The 23586-nt window shown below is 35.8% G+C and overlaps 1 protein-coding gene across 6 annotated transcripts in view; it reads left to right on the top strand.

Moving 5' to 3' along the window:
- COL24A1 (collagen type XXIV alpha 1 chain) overlaps positions 1 to 23586 on the top strand; it is a 387541-nt gene that overhangs the window by 310954 nt on the left and 53001 nt on the right. For all 6 annotated transcript variants that reach the window (XM_072834343.1, XM_072834342.1, XM_072834338.1 and 3 more), the window contains 4 exons: positions 4346 to 4399; positions 4510 to 4563; positions 10693 to 10746; positions 11865 to 11972. In XM_072834343.1, the coding sequence (XP_072690444.1) occupies positions 4346 to 4399; positions 4510 to 4563; positions 10693 to 10746; positions 11865 to 11972 (270 nt within the window). The remainder of the gene's footprint in view (positions 1 to 4345; positions 4400 to 4509; positions 4564 to 10692; positions 10747 to 11864; positions 11973 to 23586) is intronic.

The following is a 23586-nucleotide window of genomic DNA, read 5'->3' as shown; positions in this document are numbered from 1 at the left end:
ATATCCACACTTGTCCCCTTCCAAGTTTTCCCAAGCACAAGTTTGATTCATACTGGGAAATGATGCTTGCTTTAGAGTTAGATTATTCTGTTATAGCCTCAGATGAAATTTTTAAATGTTTGCTTTTCGATAGTTTTAAAATGTACGTATTATCCTTTCACTCTAGGAAACTGGTGGTTAGCATTATCACCAAGCCTTCTTTTTATTAGGTTAAAATACACATAAAATTTACCATGTTAACCATTTTATTTTTTTAAGATTTTATTTATTTATTTGAGCCAAGGAGGCATGTGTGTGCATGAGCAGGGGGGAGGGGCAGAGAGAGGGAGAAACAGACTCTCCACTGAGCAGGGAACCTAACCTGGAGCTCCATCTCAGGACCCTAAGATCATGACCTGAGTCAAAGGCAAACACTTGACTGACTGAGCCACCCTGGCATGCTCATTTTAACCATTTTAAAGTATACAATTAAGAGAATTTTAGGACATTCTCAATATTTTGCAGCCATCACACATAGTTCCAGAACATTTTCATCACCCCAAAGAGGAAGCACCTACCCATTAAGCACTCACTCTGTATTTCTCTTAGCCTTTGGCAATCATTACTTGGTTTTATGTCTCTATTGATTATCACCCCAAAGAGGAAGCACCTACCCATTAAGCACTCACTCTGTATTTCTCTTAGCCTTTGGCAATCATTACTTGGTTTTATGTCTCTATTGATTATCTATTCTGGACATTTCATATAAATGGAATCATATAATATATAGCTTTTTGTGTCTGGCTCATTTCATTTAACACAATGTTTTCAAAATTCATCATGTTGTAGAATTATTAGTACTTTGTGCCTTTTGTGGCTGAATAATCACCAACTTTTTAAAAATATTTTTATATTTACAAATTCTCTTATTACAGTCATGAACTCATGATTATCCTATTGGATAAAAAAAATGGAATAGGGGGCGCCTGGATGGCTCAGTCAGTTTAGTGTCCCACTCTTGGTTTCAGCTCAGATCATGATCTCAGGGTCATGAGATCAAGCCCCACATTGGGCTCTGTACTCAACAGGGAGTCTGCTTAAGGATTCTCTTCCTCTGCCCCTCTCCCCACTCATGTGCAGGTGTACACTCTTTCTTTCCCCCTCTCTCTCTCAAATAAATAAATAAATTTTAAAAAATGGAATGGCTAGTGCAAATTTTTACTTCCATTCATTTATCAACTATTAGAAATTTTTAAAAATCTTTTTCACCATGCTTTGTTCTTTTTTCCTTTTAAAGAAACTGAGAATTACAGAAGTCATGTGTCTTGCTCATTGTCATCAGTAAACACTCATTAAGCATCTTTATACATGACAGATCTTATGTCTTATGCATAATAAAATCTCTGGTCACTCATCATATATTTGGATGTCTGCCATGGACCAGGAGCAGAACTAGGTATCATGAATTTAATACTGGACACCTCTCCAAGGTACAGTCCCCACTTCTGTGTAAAACACATGTAAAGATATACAGAATAAGAACGTTTAATCAGTATAAAAAAAGATATAGTAAATTATAGCTGTCATCCAGAAAGCTATACATTCCATAGGTCAAGCTAAATTCATTTGAGGCATGAGAAAGCCAGAGGACTTAATGAGAATAAGCATATTATACTGTCAACACCTGCTTTTTAAAACCATGGGCAAAAACATGCACATACCTAAGATTAAGTCAGACTCAACTTATGTGAGATGAAGTCCTAGAAATACATTGGATAAATTATGTTCTAGCTCAAACTCCATTTTGATTTGGTTTGGCAAAGTCCATAGCATCTTTGTGCACAACAAAATAACATTTAAATCCTCAGTTAGCCATCATTCCTTAGCATCAGACATGCATATCCAGATTGCTATGGGATATCATCACAGGCACCTCTACCTCAGTATGTCCTATACCACAGTTTCATCATCCTCCTCAAATTTGATCCTCTTCTTTCTACATCCTCAATTCAGTGAATGCTACCATCAGACATTAAGGTGTTCAAGCCAATAAATGAATCATCCCTCTCTTTCTTTCTCTGTCTCGGTCTGTTTCCCTCTCTGTCTATTGCTCTCCCTCTGCTTCTGTCTCTTTTTCTCTCTCATCCTCTCCCTCCTCTCCTTGGGCTTTCCTCTCATCTCTAAAATTTACTTCACCACTTCTTTTGACCTCAGATAGCTCTGAAACATAGCCACTTTGCCCTACTTTAGTTCAGTTTCATCATTTTTGTCTGAATTACTTTAATAACTTCCTAACTAGACTCCCTATCCCCATTTGTAGGCCTCTCAAACCCATTCCCCATGTAACATGTTCTGGCAAACTAATCTCCACTTATTCCTCCATGCTATCTCCTTTGTCAGAAGGTCTTTTTACTTTGCTACCTGGAACACTCATCTTTCAAAATTCAGCATATCATCACTTCCCTTATAAAATCCTTGGCCATCTAGCTCCTATTGGACATTTAGTGCATACCACCACTAATATCACTAGACAAAGTCAATCACTTCCCATAACCTTGCCTATGTTACTTTATAATAATATTTATTACAGCATATTTAATTTTCAACACTGCAGAAAAATGGCCTAAGAGAAATAGTTGGCTATTCTGTGATCATTCTAAAAAGGTCTCTATGGCAGCCCGGGGGCGCTCAGCGGTTTAGCACCTCCTTCAGCCCAGGGCGTGATTCTAGAGTCCTGGGATGGAGTCCCACATTGGGCTCCCTGCATGGAGTCTGTTCTCCCTCTGTGTCTCTGTCTCTCTCTCTCTCTCTCTCTCTCTCTCTCTCATGAATAAATAAATAAAATCTTTAAAAAAAACAAAAAGGTCTCTAAACTACAGACCAATATGGTAACTAAGTCACAATTGGCCATTCATGGTTTTGAGTTTGCTCAAATGCTCAGTCTCACTGCACTCTCTAACTCCAGCTCTTCACCAATCATTTCTCTCCTGAGTTCTGCTTAATAAATGACTTATAATCATCGTATTTACTTGTACCAAACTTTATCTTCATTGACCTGATTCTATTATTGCTGACTCTGCTCATGTTTTTCTGGTAAGGACATGTGTATTCTCTTTAGTTGTGACCATATTCTATAGAAAGCTTTCCAAACTAGACTTTTTCTTTGCCTCTGTTCACTCTCTTAAACAGGGTTCTTTTTTTTTAAATCAATTAGCTGGATCTTAAAACCATAAATATTTGCCTCAAAGAATGCAAACAAAGAAGGCTTCAACTGATCTTTCTGTGAGATAAATATCATTAGCCTATGTAGGCAATTCTTCTTCTAGTCCAGAAAAAAGGAAATGGGCCTATGGCATTCTTTTTGTAATATACAGAGAGCAGGAAGAAAGAAATCTGAAGCAAAGAGGACACTAGGAAAGGGGATAAAAGAGCTTGCATGCAGAATTCTTCATGCATACTCTGACATGCCCTTGGGTTGTTGCTAGTTTCTATTTACACACTTGAAAAGGGAAATGTGGTAGGTCAGCATTCCTTCTGAGGAGGACTAGCGTGATGACAGATTGCTGAATATTAAAGTCATTTGATGTGTCTTGGCATTATATACAGTAACAACTCCCAGTTTTCAACTCAATAAATCTATCCAAATGGTATAAACTTAGTTTGTAAAAATGGAGACCATACATAATTCACTTCCACAGTGGAAATAGGTTGAAAAAAGAAATTTGTTCTCAAGCCCTTTTTCTTTGGTTATTTACTATACTAGTTTCCTGACCAAAATCACTGTAAACCAAGTGGTTTAAAACAACAGAAATTTATTCTCTCGCAGTTCTAGATACCAGAATCTGATATTGAGATGTTAGCAGACTGTGCTCCCTTCCACAGGCTCTAGAGGAGAATCCTTGCTTTCCTTTTCTAACTGCTGTGGCTACATCACTCCAGTGCCTGCCTCTGGCCCTCTCCTTGGTTGCTTGTGTCTAGCTTTCTCTTATATGGGTACTTGTTCTAGACAATTCAGGATCATCTCTTTTTAAGATCATTAACTTAATGATATCTGCAAAGACCTTTTTTTTTTCCAAACGAGGTCACATTCACAGGTTCTGGGAATTAGGAAATAGAAATCTTTTGGTGGGCCATGATTTACCCCACTACATTAACCTATGTGCAAAATGAAACAAACTTTATACTCTACTCAGTAATCATAATATCCAGTGGCTATTATATTCCACAGCATTTCCAAGAAAGAATCATAATTTCTGTTATATAAATTGCATTTTATAACATTTTACTGCTATTTTAACCAATGTCACCTTATTTTCTAAGTTACATGTCTCTATTTACTATAATAATTCATCTTTTCTCTTCCTAGGGTCATGTGGGTTTGCCAGGACCAAGAGGTGCTACTGGACAACAAGGGCCCCCAGTATGTTTTGAAAATATTCTTTGTAATTCTGGCATTGAAAAAAATTAATGTTGATATATCTTATTTGGTCTCTGCTTCATACATGATTTCTGTCTGGTTTCCTATTAAAGGGTGAGCCAGGTGACCAAGGTGAGCAAGGACTAAAAGGAGAGAGAGGATCTGAAGTAAGTTGAAATTATTTGAGACAATTTGAAACTTAATGTTGGTTTTAGAAAGCAGGGGCATAGGAGCTACTGTTCATTGTGATTTAATTTTTTTTTTTTTTTATTTATGATAGTCACAGAGAGAGAGAGAGAGAGAGGCAGAGACATAGGCAGAGGGAGAAGCAGGCTCCATGCACTGGGGGGAGAGAGGCAGAGACATAGGCAGAGGGAGAAGCAGGCTCCAGGCACTGGGAGCCCAACGTGGGACTCGATCCCGGGTCTCCAGGATTGCGCCCTGGGCCAAAGGCAGGCGCTAAACCACTGCGCCACCCAGGGATCCCCTGTTCATTGTGATTTAAATGATCATTCACCCTTCCAGAGCAAGGATCACTGTAGGCCTCTCATCAGAGTGTTTGTCACTAAGTGTGCAAAAACCAGATTATTGATTATTTCATGTGTTTTGACTGCCATCCAAATTTCCCCTTATCATCAGGCTTCTCTGGCTTTGTGAAAATTGCCCAAAGCTATCCAGAATGAATGGTCTCTCTTTGCGGTTTTAAGCAAAAATATCAATAAGCTTAAAACCAGCATTGAAAAGTGAAAACCTCTTGGTCAAACCTATATAGTTTTAGTAAGAGTAGGGGTAGAAATAGTTTGACTACGTGACAAAGATTCATGCTTGGTTTAAAATCTTTTTGTCTGTAAGACAAGCCAATTATCTGTTATCAAATAAACTAAAAACACATCAGCTTATTGAATTTAGACATCTCTTTTCCTGTGCATTGCTCAATGTTAACTCTGCCTTATTGGAGGTAGTTACCTTATAATTTGCTGTGTAATCTATACTGTCAGTTCATTGCTACCCTACTTTTCATAGCATTCTGATTTCATATACTATCAATTTTAAATTAAATTCTTAAGAAAATGTACTGTATTTTAATAATAAATTAGGTGAAAATTGATAAAAATAATCAAATTAAGGCCATATTTCTCCAAAGTCGTTAAGCAGTCTTCACCCATACTTTGTGTTTACCACATGTAGGAATAAATAGTAAAATTGGGTCGAATCTGATATTACATAGGTGCTCACTCACCTAAAGCCATTTTGAATAGTCTTGACATCTACCTACTAACTCCTTGTCAGTTCCTCAATAAATAAGAACTAATACATTAAAAAAAATTAAAATATACCATTGAAGGCAAGCCTTAACAAGAATAAATGAAGAGAGAGAAGGTAATTGCCCCACTTATTTACAACTTTTAGTACCCAAATTAGAAAAAATAGTGGAAAAAGCTATGAACCAAGAACACTACTACTGCTTTCATGTGACTTCCTTATATTTGGATTAAGTGCCTAAGGATGCACATGCGCTCCCAAGGCTTGATCCTAAAATTTCTAAGCTCTTACAATTAGTACTTTCATATTCTCAGTATTTTCTTTTTCTTTTTTGGCATATGTCAGGAAGAAGAAATTTTTTAAATATTTATTAGTATCTATTAAAATTATGCCAATGAAATTCAAATATTCTTACTAGACAACTATGTTTCCAGCTGATGTAGTCAACTATCCCTAGGTATTAGAGTCAAAAGATACTGAGAAGCTATGGCTTAAATACTGTATAATCGAAGGGGATTCATTCTATCCTGCCTTGGGCAATACTGGCAAACAGTTCACGGTTACATTAAAAACCCTCTTAGAATTTTAAACAGTCATAATTGCTACAAGAATAATCATTGACCATGAATTATTCACTAGGGATACCTTTAGTGGCCAGGTGGATCTTGTCCAATTGTTGTCATCTTGTTTTTGCAAAGCTTTAAATTTGTTTTTTAGGTTTGCAAATGGCCCTGTAAAATCATCTGGACTATCCTCTCATTTTTCAGATGAAGAAATTTAAGTGTCAGAGAGATTGAGTTACCTAAGATCCAGAATTAGTTTACAACAGAACCAACACTAGAAATTTCCTGACTCCTAATATTATACAAAAGCCTCTATTACTTTGAAATCTTTTATAAATCAAGTAAAATACGATTAATCTTACTTAACCAACTAACTTAATCATTGGGCTCTCATATATGAGACAGTGGGAATCTATACAGAAAAAGAACAAGTCAAAGCCAATTGCACAACCACTACATTTTCAAAAAGATTTTTGTAATTCAAAAGTAGTGAACTGTCCTATAATGGCTTTCAAAGACTAAGACTCAAGCCAAAAATCTTATTTTTCTTCCAAAACAAAATTCCAGATTTTAGTGAATTGAAGTTTCTTGGTTAAAAAAAGGAAGAAAGAGTAATTATTGCCTAACTCTAAATCTGTTTATATTGTAAAGCTATCCTAACAAAGTTAGAACTAGCTAAATGTTGAGATAACTGTCTTTCAGCTTCATTTAAATAAAAACAAACAAGAGTTTGGACTATAATGATACATTGTTAAATGTCCATTATCAAAAGAATTAAAAATAAACAAGTAAATAAATAATTAATTAATTAAATAATTAAATAAAATTTTAAAAAAAGAATTAGACTACCTTCCCTAGGAGCCTGTGAATTGGTATCATCCCGATGACTGGAAAGCTGTTTTAAATTGATCTCATTTCAAAGGGAGCATTCTTTTTCAAAGATAGCCAGACAAAAGAGAAAGCACAATTTTATGCTCACTCTAAAGACTACATGTAAAATTCATTTGCCTTTCCTATTATGAAAACAGAAAAGTCTGTTTGTTGATTTATGGGGTACTTAATATTTCAATAAAATAATATGAATAAATTAAGTTTGAAAGTAGCATTAGAATACTTCTAACTTTACTATACTTGAATCCTGGGTATTGGTTAAGGAGTAACTTCTTTTCATTCTTATGATAGCAACCCAATCATGTACCAACACCTTATATGACAATTTTTTTTCTTTGTCTTTGGCCCAAATCTGTAATTTCCTATTGAAATAGAATACCTCTACATAGGACTAAGGTTTAGTAATGTTTGGCTCTTAATTGAGTTATAAGCCAACAATTCCATTTTGAGATTTTTTTTAATGTACAATTTTTTAAAGAATCAATGTTCTACACTTTGATGATCTTGATACATCTAAAATCTCCATTGTAAGACTGTGTTTTTTTCCTAACTGACCTACTTCCTTTTAGTATGATGACAATAATTGTAATAAGGAAATCTTTCCTGAATTGAACATCTCAAAACAGCAGAGACTATATTTTTGTTATTTGCTAAGCACTTTTTGTCTTCAGTAGACCGATTTTGCTGCAATTGTCCTATTCCAAGTAGCAAAATATACTTTGAAAGTAATTTTTATAGTCATACTTTCCGTTTTGTGTTATTCTATTGGGAGCTGCTTCCTGACGCCCATCCAAGTCTGAATAACATTCTAATTTTCATGATTATAAACCCATGCATGTAGATTTCATGACACAACATTTAACTTTTCTGAAACAATCCCCAACATAATAGGCATCCCAAAATGTAATCAATCTGTGATGATTTGTGAATCTCTTTGTTTTTATTTCATTATATGAACATTGGAGTAAAACCCTGATTTACATGTGTAGTATGTCTGAACCAGAAGACATAAACTCAGGTATACTAAAAATATGACTTTGTTTTTTATATGCTTTTTATAATGGAACTTAACATCTGTCCTGAGTGCACATGTGCCCATTCTGCTTCGTGATAGAAATCTAATTGGAAAAAAAAAGAAAAAAAAAAAAGAAATCTAATTGGTGGAAATCTAATCAACTGAGTGCCTTTAATTCCATCCACACAAATATCCTACATTTGATTTAGAGTTTTCCCTATTCACTTTCTTGTCAGTTTTGCAGATATATTCTGGGTGGCAGTGGTAGGGAAGAGGAATCGGATGTGAGTTTGGTCTTTAGTCATCTATTTACACTAGTATACACCGAAATGCACATCATCCATTTAGATTCCCAGCTGCCATCATCCCACTATGTTGACATCTACCTTGGCCTTCCTTGCAGAAGTTCTTTAATTCATGCTGGAATGTACAGCCATTTTCTGAGTACAGAAAAGGCACAAAGTCTCCTTATATGGGCCCTTAAGGGCTATATGTTTCTGTTCTTGGCCATGTGGAAATACATTCTGCTAATCCCTATACCATGCCCTGTGCTTGGGAGACTCAGACTTTCTCAAGCCCACAGACCTAGACATCTCATGTAGAAATTTCTACTCTACTGCTGATACTCAGTGCAGTTTATGTGGACTTCTAAATGAAGACTTCAGTCTCCCAAATCCCCTCACTTATCTGAGAGAATTATTGCTTCTACCCACCCCAGGACTTGAGGGCAGAGTGAGGTGTAAAGGGCCCTTCTCAGAGATTCCTGTTAGTGTCGAACAATCTTGCTTCTCTTCTACTTCTCTTCTTACCTTTCTCCAACTTAAAGATCTTTATATCTCCTCAAATAGGAAAAATTTTCTCTTATACTATTATAATTCTAAATCTGTTCTTTAGGGCAAATTATATGACTTGAATCCTTTGTGACCTTGGTTTTTGATAATCAAATATAAACACAGTCATAATTCTACAAGAATAATCATTGACCATGAATTATTCACTATGGAGACCTTTAGTGGCCAGGTGGATCTTGTCCAAGTGTTGTCATCTTGTTTTGACTTTAAATATTTAAAAATCAGGCTTTTGTATTTAAAAATATATTCTTCTCAAAATATTATATCCTTCTCCAATTATTACCCCACCATGAGTTTCAGAGGACTATTTGAAATTCATAAGCTAAGGAAATACCTATTTTGAAAATCTAAAATCTAGAACAGATTAGCACTTTACATAAAAACAAATACTGTAAAGGAAAAAAACATTCTGGTTACATATTTGATATTATCACAGTTCATATACTATTTAATTAATGCTATTAGAGATAAGTGAAATCAATTTTTAATATTAAAATCTTATTTATTTTACTTCTTTATTTTGTTCTAAAGGTATATTTATTTTTAGAGATATTATTCCAGGAATTGCATCTTCTTCAACTAAAGTCATATCATCTACTGTTTCATTTCCTGGTTTCCTTACTTTTAGAATGACTTTACATTAGTGATTTTTTAAGGCAAGTAAAATAGTTTTCCAAGCTGGAGGTAAAACTCTTATTCCATATAATCCCCATTATCAAATTCTAACAAAATTGGATTTCTAATCTCTTACAGAAAATGTCCTTTTTTTCTAATGACTGAATATATTATTTCTTCTTAAAATGTTAAGATCATTTTCAGTGGATATAATATGTTATAAAATTATTTATTTTGTTATTGTCAACTTGAATCTTTGGCATAATTTATCTTCAAATTTTAATAACAACATCCCATTTTGGTGGAATTATTGTTTGTGAGAACTTTCGATGACTTCTGAGAAATGTGTCTGGTAATGACAATATGCTTCTTTTTCTGATTTGTGAACTAGGTCACTCTTTTCCACATTTTTCTTTTTAAATAATTTTAGGATATCATCAGGATAATGGCATGATTCACAAGGGCAAAGTTCCTAACTATCCTGGCAGACCAGTTACTGCTGAATCAATTATGATTTAAAACCTCTCACACATGGAAAAACAAAGAGTTCCGTGGGAAATAAATATCTTTTCTTTGATTCACAAGTATGTTCTTCTCCATGCTTCCAGATAAGCACATTTTAGGCTATCGGTTCATGTCCCTTACCACACTGTGACTTGAGATCAGTAACTTTGACTTTGCATTACCAGCACATAACAGAGCGCTTGATACAAAATAGCCAATAAATGTTTATGAAATTAGTAAAGCACTTAGCCACTTTCAATAGGAAGACAAAGGTCCAGTCTGAAAACGTGGACATTTATTAAATAATATTTAGTTCCCTTTTAGAGCTAAGATTTAATTTGGAGCTAGATGGAAATTCATGAATTATCTGGTCAAATTCTCTCATTTTCAGATAAAGAAAATAGCTCCCTGGAAAGTTAAATGGCAATCTCAGTGATGTACAGCCAGCCAGTGGCAGGACTGGTTCATTATCCTGGTCTCAGGGTTCTCTTTTTTTTTTTTTTTTTTTTTTCAGGGTTCTTTTCTATATTTTCTATGCCTTCAGCTTAGTTAACGTTATTACCATTTAGTGACAGCTATGCTTCACATTTTTAGGGTCCTAAGGGGAAAAAAGGAGCTCCTGGTCCTTCTGGAAAACCTGGGATTCCTGTAAGTAACAGGCCCTTTTCATCTTTCTTGTTTTTCTAAATAGAATTGGCAGTTTCAGCAAGCAGAGAGTTTGGAGCCAATTATGACAAGTGTTGGATAAATCAGCTTGTCTTCAAAAAAAAAAATTTAAGCTCAAGCTGGAACACAGAGGGAACAAAATATGACCATTAGTTCAAAACCAAGCTTGTGCTGTTTAAATATAAGTCTCTGCAATTGAAGGCTGCTGGTTTCCGGTGTTATGGAGCTCTCTCTGTGGACTCATGCTACTCTCTGATTATGAACCACTGAAAACAGAGCACATGGCATATGACTGAATGATTGGTGACAAGGGTCAGAGATCCTCAAGCATGAATAAAAAGCAGGAGCTGGATTGTAATTGAAGGACACAGCCTCTCGGTTTCCTGGCAAATAGAACAGAATGTCTTAGAAGAAAATGTTTTAAATCATTTCATCACAGAACAAAGATTAATTTTACCTTCCCCATCAGTTTCTCTAGCTAAGCAAATATGTGTTGACTGGCTTATTAGCAGAGCCTTACTTCCTGCTGGTCTTCTGTAGCCAAGGGCTAGATGCCTACTTGGGGTAGCCTGGGTTGGTTCAAAAAAAGAAGAGAACATGAACATAAATTATTATAAGCACATTCAGATCAGAGATTCATACAGATAAAATCCACTTGCTCAAGAGTAGAAACAAAATGTTCAGACCTTTAAGCACTCATATAATTATCTAGTTCAATGTGGCAACAAAGAGAACCATAATTTGTTTCTTGAGAAAATAATAGGACATGAGGTTTTGCAAGATGGTGAAGGATAGCTATATCCTAAGCTGACAGGTACATATAGCTGACTTTTCTCCCGAGCTGGATAGAGCAGAGGCCAGCACAGTGAAAGATAGCAGAGAATTATACTGTCGCTGAAAAGTTTATATTTTAGTTAGCTCAGCACTTCTGTTTAGGGAACTTTTAAAGACAGTTACCTGAATCCAAAAAGGAAACAGGAAAATTTCTCCTGGGACATGGTATTAAAAATGTAAACATCCCTTTCCCAAATATAAAGGTATTTGTCATTTAAACATTTGTACAGCGTCTCTCTATAATCTATGTAATTTTTGATTACCAGGGTCTTCCTGGCCTACCCGGGCCAAAAGGCATTCAAGGATACCATGGAGCTGATGGCCTTTCAGGAAACTCTGGAAAAGCTGGGCTACCAGGAAACCAGGGAGTTCCTGTGAGTAGAATGAATCTCTCTTTACTTTTCCTGTCTTATTTATAAGCATCTGTTTACTAGACCACACATATTTTGGCTTTCTTAGTTTTGATATTGACTCAGATTAGCCAACCACTGTTTTAATAGTTGTTTTGGAATTGTGTTTATGATCTTTAGGGAATGTCAATGAGTACATTCTCTGGGATATTTTGCATCAAAAAACCCATATTATAAATAATACATGTCATTTGTGCACAAATAAAAGCTTATAAATAAGAAGCAAATTTTTAGGGACGACATCACCTGGCTGTGTCTTAAGTTCATCAAACATCCTAAGCCACCTTTGGAACATTTAAGGCTTGGCAGTCACTCAATGGAATCCTGCCAAAATTCATTTTCCCTTTACTTTTACAGCCTCAGTATTTTCTTAAAATTGTGTGAATATCTTCTGTGTATTCATCTAGTAGTGATGCAATGATATAGCTTCTCTCTGATTTTTATGCAAGTGCTTATCTTATTTATTTGGATCAGAACTTTAAAAACCATTTTTGTCTTCGTTTAGCCACCTATCCTTTTTCCTTCCCTAAAGTCCTCATAATCCAGATATTTTTCATCTCACGTTGTATCTTCACTTGAAATATTAGAATAATAAACCACGTACTTTCAAGAACCCTGTAATATTTACCCTTTTAGATTTCTGCTATTTGGATGTGGTTACCTGTAGTCCTGTTTTTCTTTTCTTAAATACTAAATCAATCCTAGTTGTTTATTTAAATGGAACTTGGTGCTGTACCTAAGCCCAAACCCAAACTAATGTTTGTCTTTTACTATGATAAGATATCTCTTTGAAAAAAAATAATTAATTAAAGTATGAGATAGTTTAGTTATTTCAGAAGTAATACAGCCAGATTCTATCTGAAAAGATGAATATTTTTAAGGAGTCTAAACATGGTTTCTATTTATTTTGGAGGCAATATGTCAGAATATCAGCACATCGGGTTAAAATCTAGAAAACTTTGACAGCAGTCTGATGTTTTCAATTAAAGCAGATATTTTATAGACTTCTGTCTGCCATAAACATCAGTATGCTTGAAAGAAGAGTCTCTTTCATTTGAGATCTTAGTGTTTAAGAGTGTTTATGCACTGGACCCTCATTCTCACTTTGCTCTCCAGACTCACCATGTACTAGTCTTAAAATGGGGTTGCGGATTTTTAAAAATATAACAATAAAACATATTGAATTGGTCTGAGAGTCTGTATTTTTGTGGATTAAGTTTTACTGGGAAATGTTGTAGTAAATTTTACCTTATTACTTTGGATAAGCTTTTGAGAGTTGAAACAAGGAAAACACGTTTCAAAACATCACAATTCTTGCTGCTGAACACAAGCTTGATCATGGAGGTGGTGTGGATGTAGATGTACCTAGTAGTTCATAAGGTTTAAAAAGTGAATTGTAAATACTACTAATAGCCAACAGATTTACTTAATTGCCAGGAAGAGGGAATCATTTCTTGTCTGGCTAATACTGCTAATCCCTATTCATTCCAGATATGGATAGTAGAAACCAGGGTCCTGTACATATGTGTTTAATAAGAATTTCAGATAATTCAGTGTATTAGGTAATCATCAGATTAGTGACCGGTCAAAGTTATCAATTACTTTTTATATCAGTTTATTTAATGGTTTATGTAACAAACTACTTTTTTTCTGGCAATATGTGACACATGGAGTTCCCCCTATGAAGGATGAAAATTCCATGGAATAAGAAAATTGATTTAGATTACCAAAACATGAATTGTTTTTATGCATAAAAACAGCAATGTGGCAAGTGACTATTATGTGCTGCTAGTTTCTAGCCAGATAATAGATATTTTCTAGCAACTCTACACCTTTCTTCAATAGTTACATCATATTTAACGGACAGTAACTTAATGGCAAAGAGAAAGACAATACAGAAAATAATCAACATAAATAAGATACTGATTTCATTTGATGCCACTCTAAGCCCTATTCCTAGAATCTACCACACTGTTTTTATTGGCTGTGTGGGTGATGGCTTATGCATAAAATTGAGTCTCTGGTTCTACATGAAACGGGCAAGCTTGAAGGGGACTAAAGACTAGATGCCAAGACTATTTGCACACTCGGGGCTATTCCAAACTGCAGTTAGGACTCTGGAGTATCAACCAGGGCTGTTTGGTTGCACATAGCTGGACATGGATGTATGGATTGCCCTGTATGTGGTTTGCCCCAGGTTGTGCCCACTGGAAGATTTCCCTTTAATGATCTTTTTCAGACTTTAATGCAGCAGCTGCATTAAAGTCTGAAAAGTCTAGCACTTTTCATTAAAGTCTAGCACATTTCATTAAAGTCTGGCACTTCTAGCTGATGTTGACATTCAACGCAGATCTATCTATAAATCAGGTCTGAGCTTTTCCCTCCTCCATTAACTGGTCAGGGAGTTCTCTAGGCTTAAGGAACAGTTGAGCAGCTATCATGGAAATCTTAATTGGCTGCTTGGATTTTTCTTTTAAGATTTTATTTATTTATTCATGAGAGACAGACACACACAGAGAGAGAGAGAGAGAGAGAGAGAGAGGCAGAGAGGCAGAGAAGCAGGCTTCATGCAGGAAGCCCGATGTGGGACTCGAACCCGGGAATCCAGGATCACACCCTGAGCCAAAGACAGACGCTCAACCAGTAAGCCACTCAGTCGTCCCATGCTGCTTGCATATTTTGTTTGCACTTTCTGGACCTGGTAGGGCCCAGTCTCAATATATGTCATCTCCGTTTAGGAGAATACTGCTGCTGCACATCCAATTCTATGACTCAGTGGATCACATATCATCACCTAGTTCATAATAGGCAGTTCAGGGCAACATAGTCATTTGATGTCTCAGGGTTGGTTATTCAGTTTCAACCAGAGCAAGCCTAGAACCACCTTCCAGATGGAAAATTACATGTCACAAAGGAAGGCATGGCTTATCTTCAAAATCTTATAGATACAAGCTGTGATTTGCTATGGAGAGGTTATCAGAGGGCCTATAGAGCATCTCTACCAGCCACAGATCCCTCTTTTATTATTGGCTATTATCATTGCTCAGTCACAAGGGGCAAATAACAAGGTAGCTTACATAGCATCCTGAATCTGCTGGAGATTTCAGTGTCCTCCTGACCCCAGCCCCCTGCCAGGATGTCCCATTAGCCAAACTCAACTAAATAAGGGTGATAATAGTAGCACTAATGGGGAGGACTGTTTTATCACTGACATTGTGTAGAGTTGCCAGTATATGATGATGATAACAAAAAGTTTTATTATTCCTTTAAAAATTCACTAATGACAATACACTCCCTTTCTGCCTATACCAAGAGTAGGCTCTCTCCCATCTTCCTCCCCTTGGTATGTCACTGACCAACAGCTAGACGGTGAGGGAGCCCACTGGAGCATGGTGTGGGGTGGAGAAGGACAGAGACTGGATCTCAAAACACAAATAGAAAACATCCAACCAACTCTATTTAAGTTCTCGTTTATACATGGCCTGTATCAGTTGTCCATTCTGGGTATCAGCAGACTACACCTGATGAACCAAATGGATATATATTTGTATGGCCCATGAACTAAGAATGGTTTTTACATTTTTAATGGTAGAAAAAATAAAAAGAAGGCGAAGATTTTGTCACATGTGAAAATGACATGAAACTTAAATTTCAGTATCCATAAATTAGTTGTATGGGCACATAGCCACAGTCATTTGTTTAAAAATAGCGCTTTTGCATCACAAATCACAGTTGAGTGGGTGCAACAAAGACCAATGTCCTTACAAAATCTAAAATATTTACTCTCTGGCCCTTTTACAGAAAAAAATTGGGTGTCCCTTGGTCTGTTTGTATTATCACACTGTTCTTATTCTATGACTTTGTAATGTGTCTTCATATTTAATAGGGAAAGTCCCCCTTCTTTATACTTCTACTACATACATTTGAGATTAGATTTGCTAAGTTTCTCTAAAAACATAATGAAAGCTTGAATTGTCATTGAGTTACCTTGCTTTTATAGATATATTAGAAGAAAATTCGTATCTTATCATTGTAGTTAACCAATATAAGAGATGAAATATTTTTTCTTATCATCTTTATTGTGCTATTATAGAACAGCTCCATATAGATGGCAAAGATTTATATAATGTTAAGTATGTACCAGGTACCAAAGTAAGTGTTTAACTATATTAACTCATTTAATCTTTATAATCTTATAAGATATATATAATTATGATCCTTATTTTGTACATGAAGAAACTGAGGCCAACTATGCTTCAATTTAAAAAAAAAAATACATACTCACATACGTTCCGAAGCACTGAGAGATTGTCACTTTCATTGTCTCAGAGATATGAAAGCAGCCAAACTCAATATTCTTTGTTCTTATCAATATGCAGTATTGCCCCTTAATAAAGGCCTTCTGTATTATTTTTTATTTTATTCTCTAGTTAGTTATTACTGTTTTTTTTTAATTTATAAAGTTCTTTTTTTTTTAGTTATTTATTTATTTTAGAGAAAGGGAAAGAAAAATTATGGTGGGGAGGGGTATATGGAATGAAAGAAAATCCAGGCAGTCTGCACTGAGCACAGAGCCTGTCATAAGTCTCAATCTCACATCTTGAGATCACAACCTGAGCAGAAACCAAGAGTCAGATGCTTAACCCACTGTGCCATCCAGGTGCCCCAACTTTTAGTTTTTATGCATTACTTTCTTTTTTATTACCATTGCATCTTTTTTGAGTAGTAACCTTAATTAAGCTATCTGATCATTATTACTTTCAATATCCTTTATAGAATCTCTAGAATTTGCTTCTATTATTATTTCAATACTTCCTCCAAAGAGCATTTCCAAAGTAGGCATTTGTGAGACAAGCCTTCTGAGGCCTCATATGCCTCCAGATATCTGTATTACTCTCTTACATTTAAATGACACACTCAACACTGTACTAGAGGTTCTAATTAATGCAATAAGCTTCTTATTACCCTCACAAGGTAATGAAAAGAAATAAAACCAACCCAGAAAGAAATGGAAGAAATAAAACTATCTTTATTCATAAATAACATGATCATCTATGTAGAAAATCTTTAAGAATCTACAAAAAAATAAGTAAAATTAACAAAGTTGCAGGATGTTAGATCAATACACAAATTTGAATTGAATTTCTATATGCTAACAATGAACATTCAGAAAGTGACATTTAAAAAACAATACATATGATAGTGCCAAAATGAGATAATTTAACCAAAGGGGAAACCTACATGCTGAAAATTATAAAGCATTTCTGACAAAAATTAAAGTACACCTAAATAAGTGGGATATGTACTATGTTCATGGATCAGAACACTTAATACTATTAGGATGTCAATTTTGGAATTGGCAGTATCATAAAACATTAAAAATAACACCTATCATAGGACCTAGCCCTTCTACTCTTAGCAAAGAGAAGTGAAAACATATGTCCACACAAAACTTGCCCATGCATAGTCATAGCACTTATCTTTGTAATAGTCCCAAAATGGAAACATCCCAAATATTCATCAAAAGGTGACTAATGTAAACAAAAGGCAAGCTGTAAACTAATACAGTTTGATACTGTTGTGGTATACAGGAACCACATGGTGGCTCAACCAACATGGTGCATGTTGAAAGACATATTAAGGATGTTGAGCATTATCTGAAGATAGTAGGACCTATTGAGGGACATTATCCAATTTTACGTTTTTAAAGGACTTCCTCTGGCTTCATTATAGAAAATGGATTGAAAGGAGCAAGAGTAGATACAGGAGACTAATAAGACTATTTATTGCAGTATTCCAGGTTACATATGTTCATGGTTTGGACTAGACTAGTGACGTGCAAATGGAAAGAAGTGGGTGGGTATAGTAGTATTTAGGAGGTAGCTTTTATAGGACTTGATACTTGATTATGGGAGGGACAGGAGGGAGAAGGATGTCAAGGATAACTTACAAGTTTCTAACTTGTGCAAGTTTCTAACTTGGTGCATCATAGTGCCCATCACTAAAAAAGCAAACACTGAAGGAAACCCAAATTTTATGGACCAAGTTATAATATTCATGTGAAGATGTTAAGTAGGCAATTAAATATTCTGGCCTAGAGCTCAGAGAGGAGGTCAGATATAAATGTGAGAGTCATCAACATATTAAAGTGTACTTAATCAGTCATGTTAGAAAGTAGATGAAAAACTCTACTTTTGAATTTTGAAGACAATATTTACTGAAATAGACAGGGTTCAGACAGCCAAAATGGAATGTTGGGGGAATCCAGAGACTATCAACAGTAGGAAGTGGTTATTGCCCTTAGACCTGAAAGGTTAAAGGAAAGAAATAATGTCAAGTTGAGAGTCCAGTTGAGAGCTGGAGCTGTTGGAAAAGGGACACCTCACAGGAGCTAGAGTTGAAAGTAACCTAGCCACTGACAGAATGCCAAAGCCAGGAAGGAATGGGAGAAATAAATGAAGTATTCCTCTCTCCTCTAATATCCTAGTGATGTGTATCCCATTGACCAACCCCAACTGAAAGTCAAGAGAAGACAAGAGAACCCAGGTGATGCAGTCCATGCAGGTCAAAATCCCAGGACAAATAGCTAGATAGAGGAGCAGCAGTGAATAGAGTTAGGGAACAAAGGAAGAAAAACACAAATATTAAGTAAACAATGGAAAGAAAATCCAGTACCAAGCTGTGAGGAATGAATGCCATCATTCAGAAATCAGGTAAAGGAGGAAGAGGAGACTGAGAAGTAGTGATCATAAGAGATAGGAGAAAAAGAATACAATGTCATGGAAACTTAAGAAAAAAATAATTCGAGGAGGAAGTCACCAACTATAATAATCCTGAGAGGTTGTGTTGGACATGCGTTTTATTTTTGTTTTTTATTTGGCTAGCCAGCATCTTAACCTCATTTTTATGTTTATAAATGCTTGCATTAACTCTCTGAGTCTTGGCAGGGAGGCACTTTTTTTTCTTTTTCTTTTTAAAGATTTATCTATTTATTTTAGAGAGAGAGAGTGAAAATGGGCTGAGGGGCAGAGGCAAAGGGAGAGAATATTCAAGCAGGCTCCCTGCTGAGCACGGAGCTCAGTGCCCACTCAGTCTCACAACCTGAAATCACCACCTGAGCCAAAATCAAGGCCATTTTCTACAGAAGTCAAATTCTGGACTCTCACCTTCTAATTCCTCCTTGAAACAAGGACATAAGCCCATGACTTAGGCTGAACCAATCTGTTATGTCCACCAAGGAAGGCCTTTGGCTGGGGAGTTTGTGATATGCAGAAGCAGAGATAATAGAGATTCTATTCTAGTGGCAGTAGCATCAGTAGTACTCTGTTTCCAGGGATGACCTGCAGTCAATGGCCAGGAGCTGCAGTAGTTCCTAACCTTCCTACAATTCTAAGCATTTTCCAAACCTGTCTTTCTGGATTTCTCTGTGATTTTTATGAGCTATTCAATGCCTTTCAGGGAAATTTTCTGTTTAAATTACCCAGAATTTGTTTCTGGTATTTGCAAATAAGGACCCTGATTAGCACTGAAATCTAAAAAGATGAAATTATAACCATTATATTTTAGAATATAGAGGTGATCAGTAACTTCAGCAGATAGCCATTTGATTTGATTAGTGGGGGCAGAAAGAAGATTGCAGAGCTTGAGGAGAGTAGACAGTGAGGAAATCGGATATATAGACAATTCAATGGAGAAATTTGGCTCTGAAAGAGAAAGTAGGACAACAACTAGAGATGAAACTAAAATTAAAGTAGGAGTTATTTGCAAGTGACAGAACCTTGAGCCCATTTACATGCTAGATGGGCAGTAGAGATGGAGAGGCTGAAGACATAATCAGAAAGAATCTGAGTCTGAACTAATCAAACAATAAAACACACACATTCTAGTCCACTTCTGAAGCTTTTCTACTGGGACATCTGGGTGGCTCAGCAGTTAAAGCATCTGCCTTTCACCCAGGGTGTGATCCTGGAGTCCTGGGATCAAATCCCATATCAGACTCCTTGCATGGAGCCTGCTTCTCCCTCTGCCTGTGTCTCTGCCTCTCTCTCTCTGTGTGTGTCTCTCATGAATAAATAAATAACATCTTTTTTTAAAAAAAATGAAGCTATTCTACTTCAAACTGAGCATTTTTAAAAAATAGATTCTGAGCCACATATTCCTTTATATATGGCTAGTATAAAAATCTCATGGAATTTTGTGATGAAAAGGAATTCAAATGAATTACAATAATGTTGAATATTGCTGCAGTATATCACCCAGGGTCATGAAGTTGAATGATATCTGCTATTGCCATTAGTAAGCAATTAGGTATCAGATCATAATTCATCATCTCCTACTTTTAGCATTTTCAGAGACTAAGTCAGAAAAATTTCACATACACACTGAATATCAGGATGTCATAAATATTGAAGTGTTTTGTATCCATCAAAATAAAAAAACAAAATAACTTTCCCTTGAGGAATCCCCCTTTTAACCCCAAAGTTTACACATGCTATTGGTATTTATGAATACAGAAATATTTTCTACCAATGTTTCTGTTATCTGTAGAATATATGATATAAACTTAGAATGATAATGCTTTATAAGGAACTAGTCTGGTCAATGATATTAGATAACAATGACTAAACTGGTCATTAGATAAAATGATTTCAAGTAATCATTTCTGAAACTTACTATTGCATTAGAAAAACTAGTTAAGACAAAGTAACACAATCTCTAAATACTGGCATATTCCCTAGAATATTTTCAACAATGGATAAGGACATCTTTCCATTGGTCTTTCTTTTTTATTCTTATTTTTTTTATTTTTTAAAATCATGGCACCGTGGTGTTTCTTGGCTTACCTTTAAAGACTGCTGGATTTTTCCACTGAAAAAAATATTTATTCTGGGATTTCTAGCATTATGCAACTGCCTGATTTTCCTAAACAATGTTCTTTTTTTTGATGTGGCCAAGGAGTTAAAGAATTTTTGGCATATTCACGCCACAGTTTCAATGTTTTTTCAAGGTCACGTGACTATAACTGAAGGACAGGATTGGGGAGGCTCACATTTGCCTGTGTGAGTTTCCTTCTGTATAAATGAGTGTTTTGAGACTAGTCAACTTAGCACATCTGTAGTAAATGAGTCTACCATGCTGTTTTCATTGCATTGGACTTCTGTAGTGCCTCAATCATTTATGAAAAAGGAAAACAACTTTTCCCTGCAAAGATCATAAATCTATTTGTCATCAAAATGGAGGCTTACCAGTCTTTTTATTTTTTGCTGCAACTAATAAAATTGGTTATTGGAAAAGAGGGAAAGAAACAAAACTAACATCTTGACTTAAGACAAATCAAGGCCTTTCAATCTTGACTTTGCACTTTGTCAGGTGAACACAGGCTTAAGTGTGGTAGAAAATGAGATGCTTGTCCTAAAAGAACATCGAAAGTCTAGAGTTTTCCACTGTGGATTGTGTCCAGTATAAGAAGGAAAAACACACTTCATCAGCCCACTCATAATCCAAGCACAGAGTAGCAGGACCACCATGGAAGCCTCTGTCAGGACCACCAGCAGCCCTGCCACCCATCTGCTGTGTCCTCTAGCCTGTGAACTAGTCACACCAAAGAAACCTCTGTTTCTGAGAAGATGCATTTCTTTCTTCACAGTATTTTAGAGAAAGAAATGTACTTGCATTTGCCAGATCTACATTCAGCAGATCCTGTCAACTCTTTATTATTAAGAGGGTGATTTCCAGTTATGGCTTTTCCTGATTGCTACTTTCTCCCTCTTCCCCCTGGTGCTTTTTTTGGCTCACTTACCACTCATTAGGAACCCTTCCAGAGCAGACAAAACACAGTCTGTTTGGCTGCTTATTAGCAACAAAATGAAAGATTTGCTAAAGGACGTAAATTTCCTAGTTGAATCTTCAGTGATTCCCAATCCAAAAAGTTCATAGTCTTTGTGGAATGTTGATCTTCATGGTCTGGCCTCTGTTTACATTTCCAGTCTTACATTCTACCTTTTTCTTCACATTTGCTGTACATTTCAGTCATAATGACAGCTAACAATTATTAAACATTTACAGTGTGCCAGGTACTATTCACGGTGCTGAATATGTATAAAGTTATTGAATTCTCACCAAACAAACAAACCAACCACAAGGTAGGTATAACTATTGTCTCCAGGTTACAGAAAAGAGGGTGAGATTCAGAGAGACTGAGTAACTTGCCCGGGGTCACATAGACAATGACTAATAGAGCCAGAATTCAAAATCAATCTAGATTCACAGCCTGTGTTCTTAACCACCATGCTACACCCCCACTCAGATATGCTCAATTACTAAGATGTTCCCCCTGAATTCTGTATATTTTCCTTACTTTCATGTCTTTTTACATATAATTTATGCTCTCTGCTTGAAAAGCTCCTCCACCTTACTCTGTTACTTTAGGATGAACAATTTCTTGCTCTTTCAGGATTTAACCAAACTGTGACCTCTTTCAGACACTCTTCCTTGGACTCCCCACTCTTCCTTGGACACCCTGTTCTAAACTTGTGTACACTCTATACACTGCTTCCATCAGAGCACAGGTCATATGGTTGCTGATTACATAATGTCATGACTTTCTGTGATGAACGACTGCAAACTCATATAGAATTGGGATTGTACTTTATTCATCTTTGCATCCCTAGCACTTAGCTGTGTCAGGTCCATAGAAGAAGCTCAATAAATATTTGAAGAGTATTCGAATGGTCTCTGCATAATAACTATAACTTTGGAGCCCTGAATAAAATTAAGATGTGTCAGTTACATAACGTCTTAAGTATTATCTGTAACAGGAAGATAATAATACCTAATTCAAATGGTTTTTTCTGAAAATCAAATGAGACATTGTACATGAAGCATTTAGTAGACTACATCGTTATTATCATCTTCCTATAATAATAGGTACTCATGCTTAAGCTAACATTCATTCATTCAACAAATATGTGTTTAGTGCTTAATATGAGCCAGGAGTACAATGAACAAGATAGATAAAGAACTGCCTTCATGAAACATACATGGAACAGCAAGAAATTTCTGACATTTGACCATTTTTTACCTTAAAATTCATAATGTAATGTGGTTCAGCCCAGTAATTGGGTGGTAGTCAATAAATAAACAAATCAGGTAATTCCAAATTGTGTTATGAAAGAAATAAATAGAGTGTTGAGAGAGAGCATGTGGGAAATAGATTATAGAGGAAGTAGACAGTGGAGGGCCTCACCAAGGAGGTCATATTTGGGTATATAAACACTTTATCTCCTTTGGGAAGGTAAGACCGAGCCAGGTATATAAAAAATGAGGGAAGAACGTGTTCTGTGAAGGAACCAAAATGGAAAAACCTACAGTCAGGAAAGAACTGACATGTTCACAGGATTATCAGAAGATCAAATTAGATAGTATGGGTATAGATTTGTTATTTTTGAAACAAAAGATGGGCATTTATTTCTTCATAGTGATGTGAGCCTAGACATGTCTAAGAGCCAAAGTATAAATGAAAAGCCCTCTTTCGATCCCCATTAGTGCTGGGATTATCAGTTAAGACCTGAGTAAAGGA

The sequence above is a fragment of the Canis lupus genome, chromosome 8 (genome assembly GCF_048164855.1).
Source record: "Canis lupus baileyi chromosome 8, mCanLup2.hap1, whole genome shotgun sequence".
NCBI lineage: Eukaryota > Metazoa > Chordata > Mammalia > Carnivora > Canidae > Canis > Canis lupus.
Note: the sequence above shows the minus strand (reverse complement) of the source record. Positions and strands in the feature narration are given on the sequence as shown.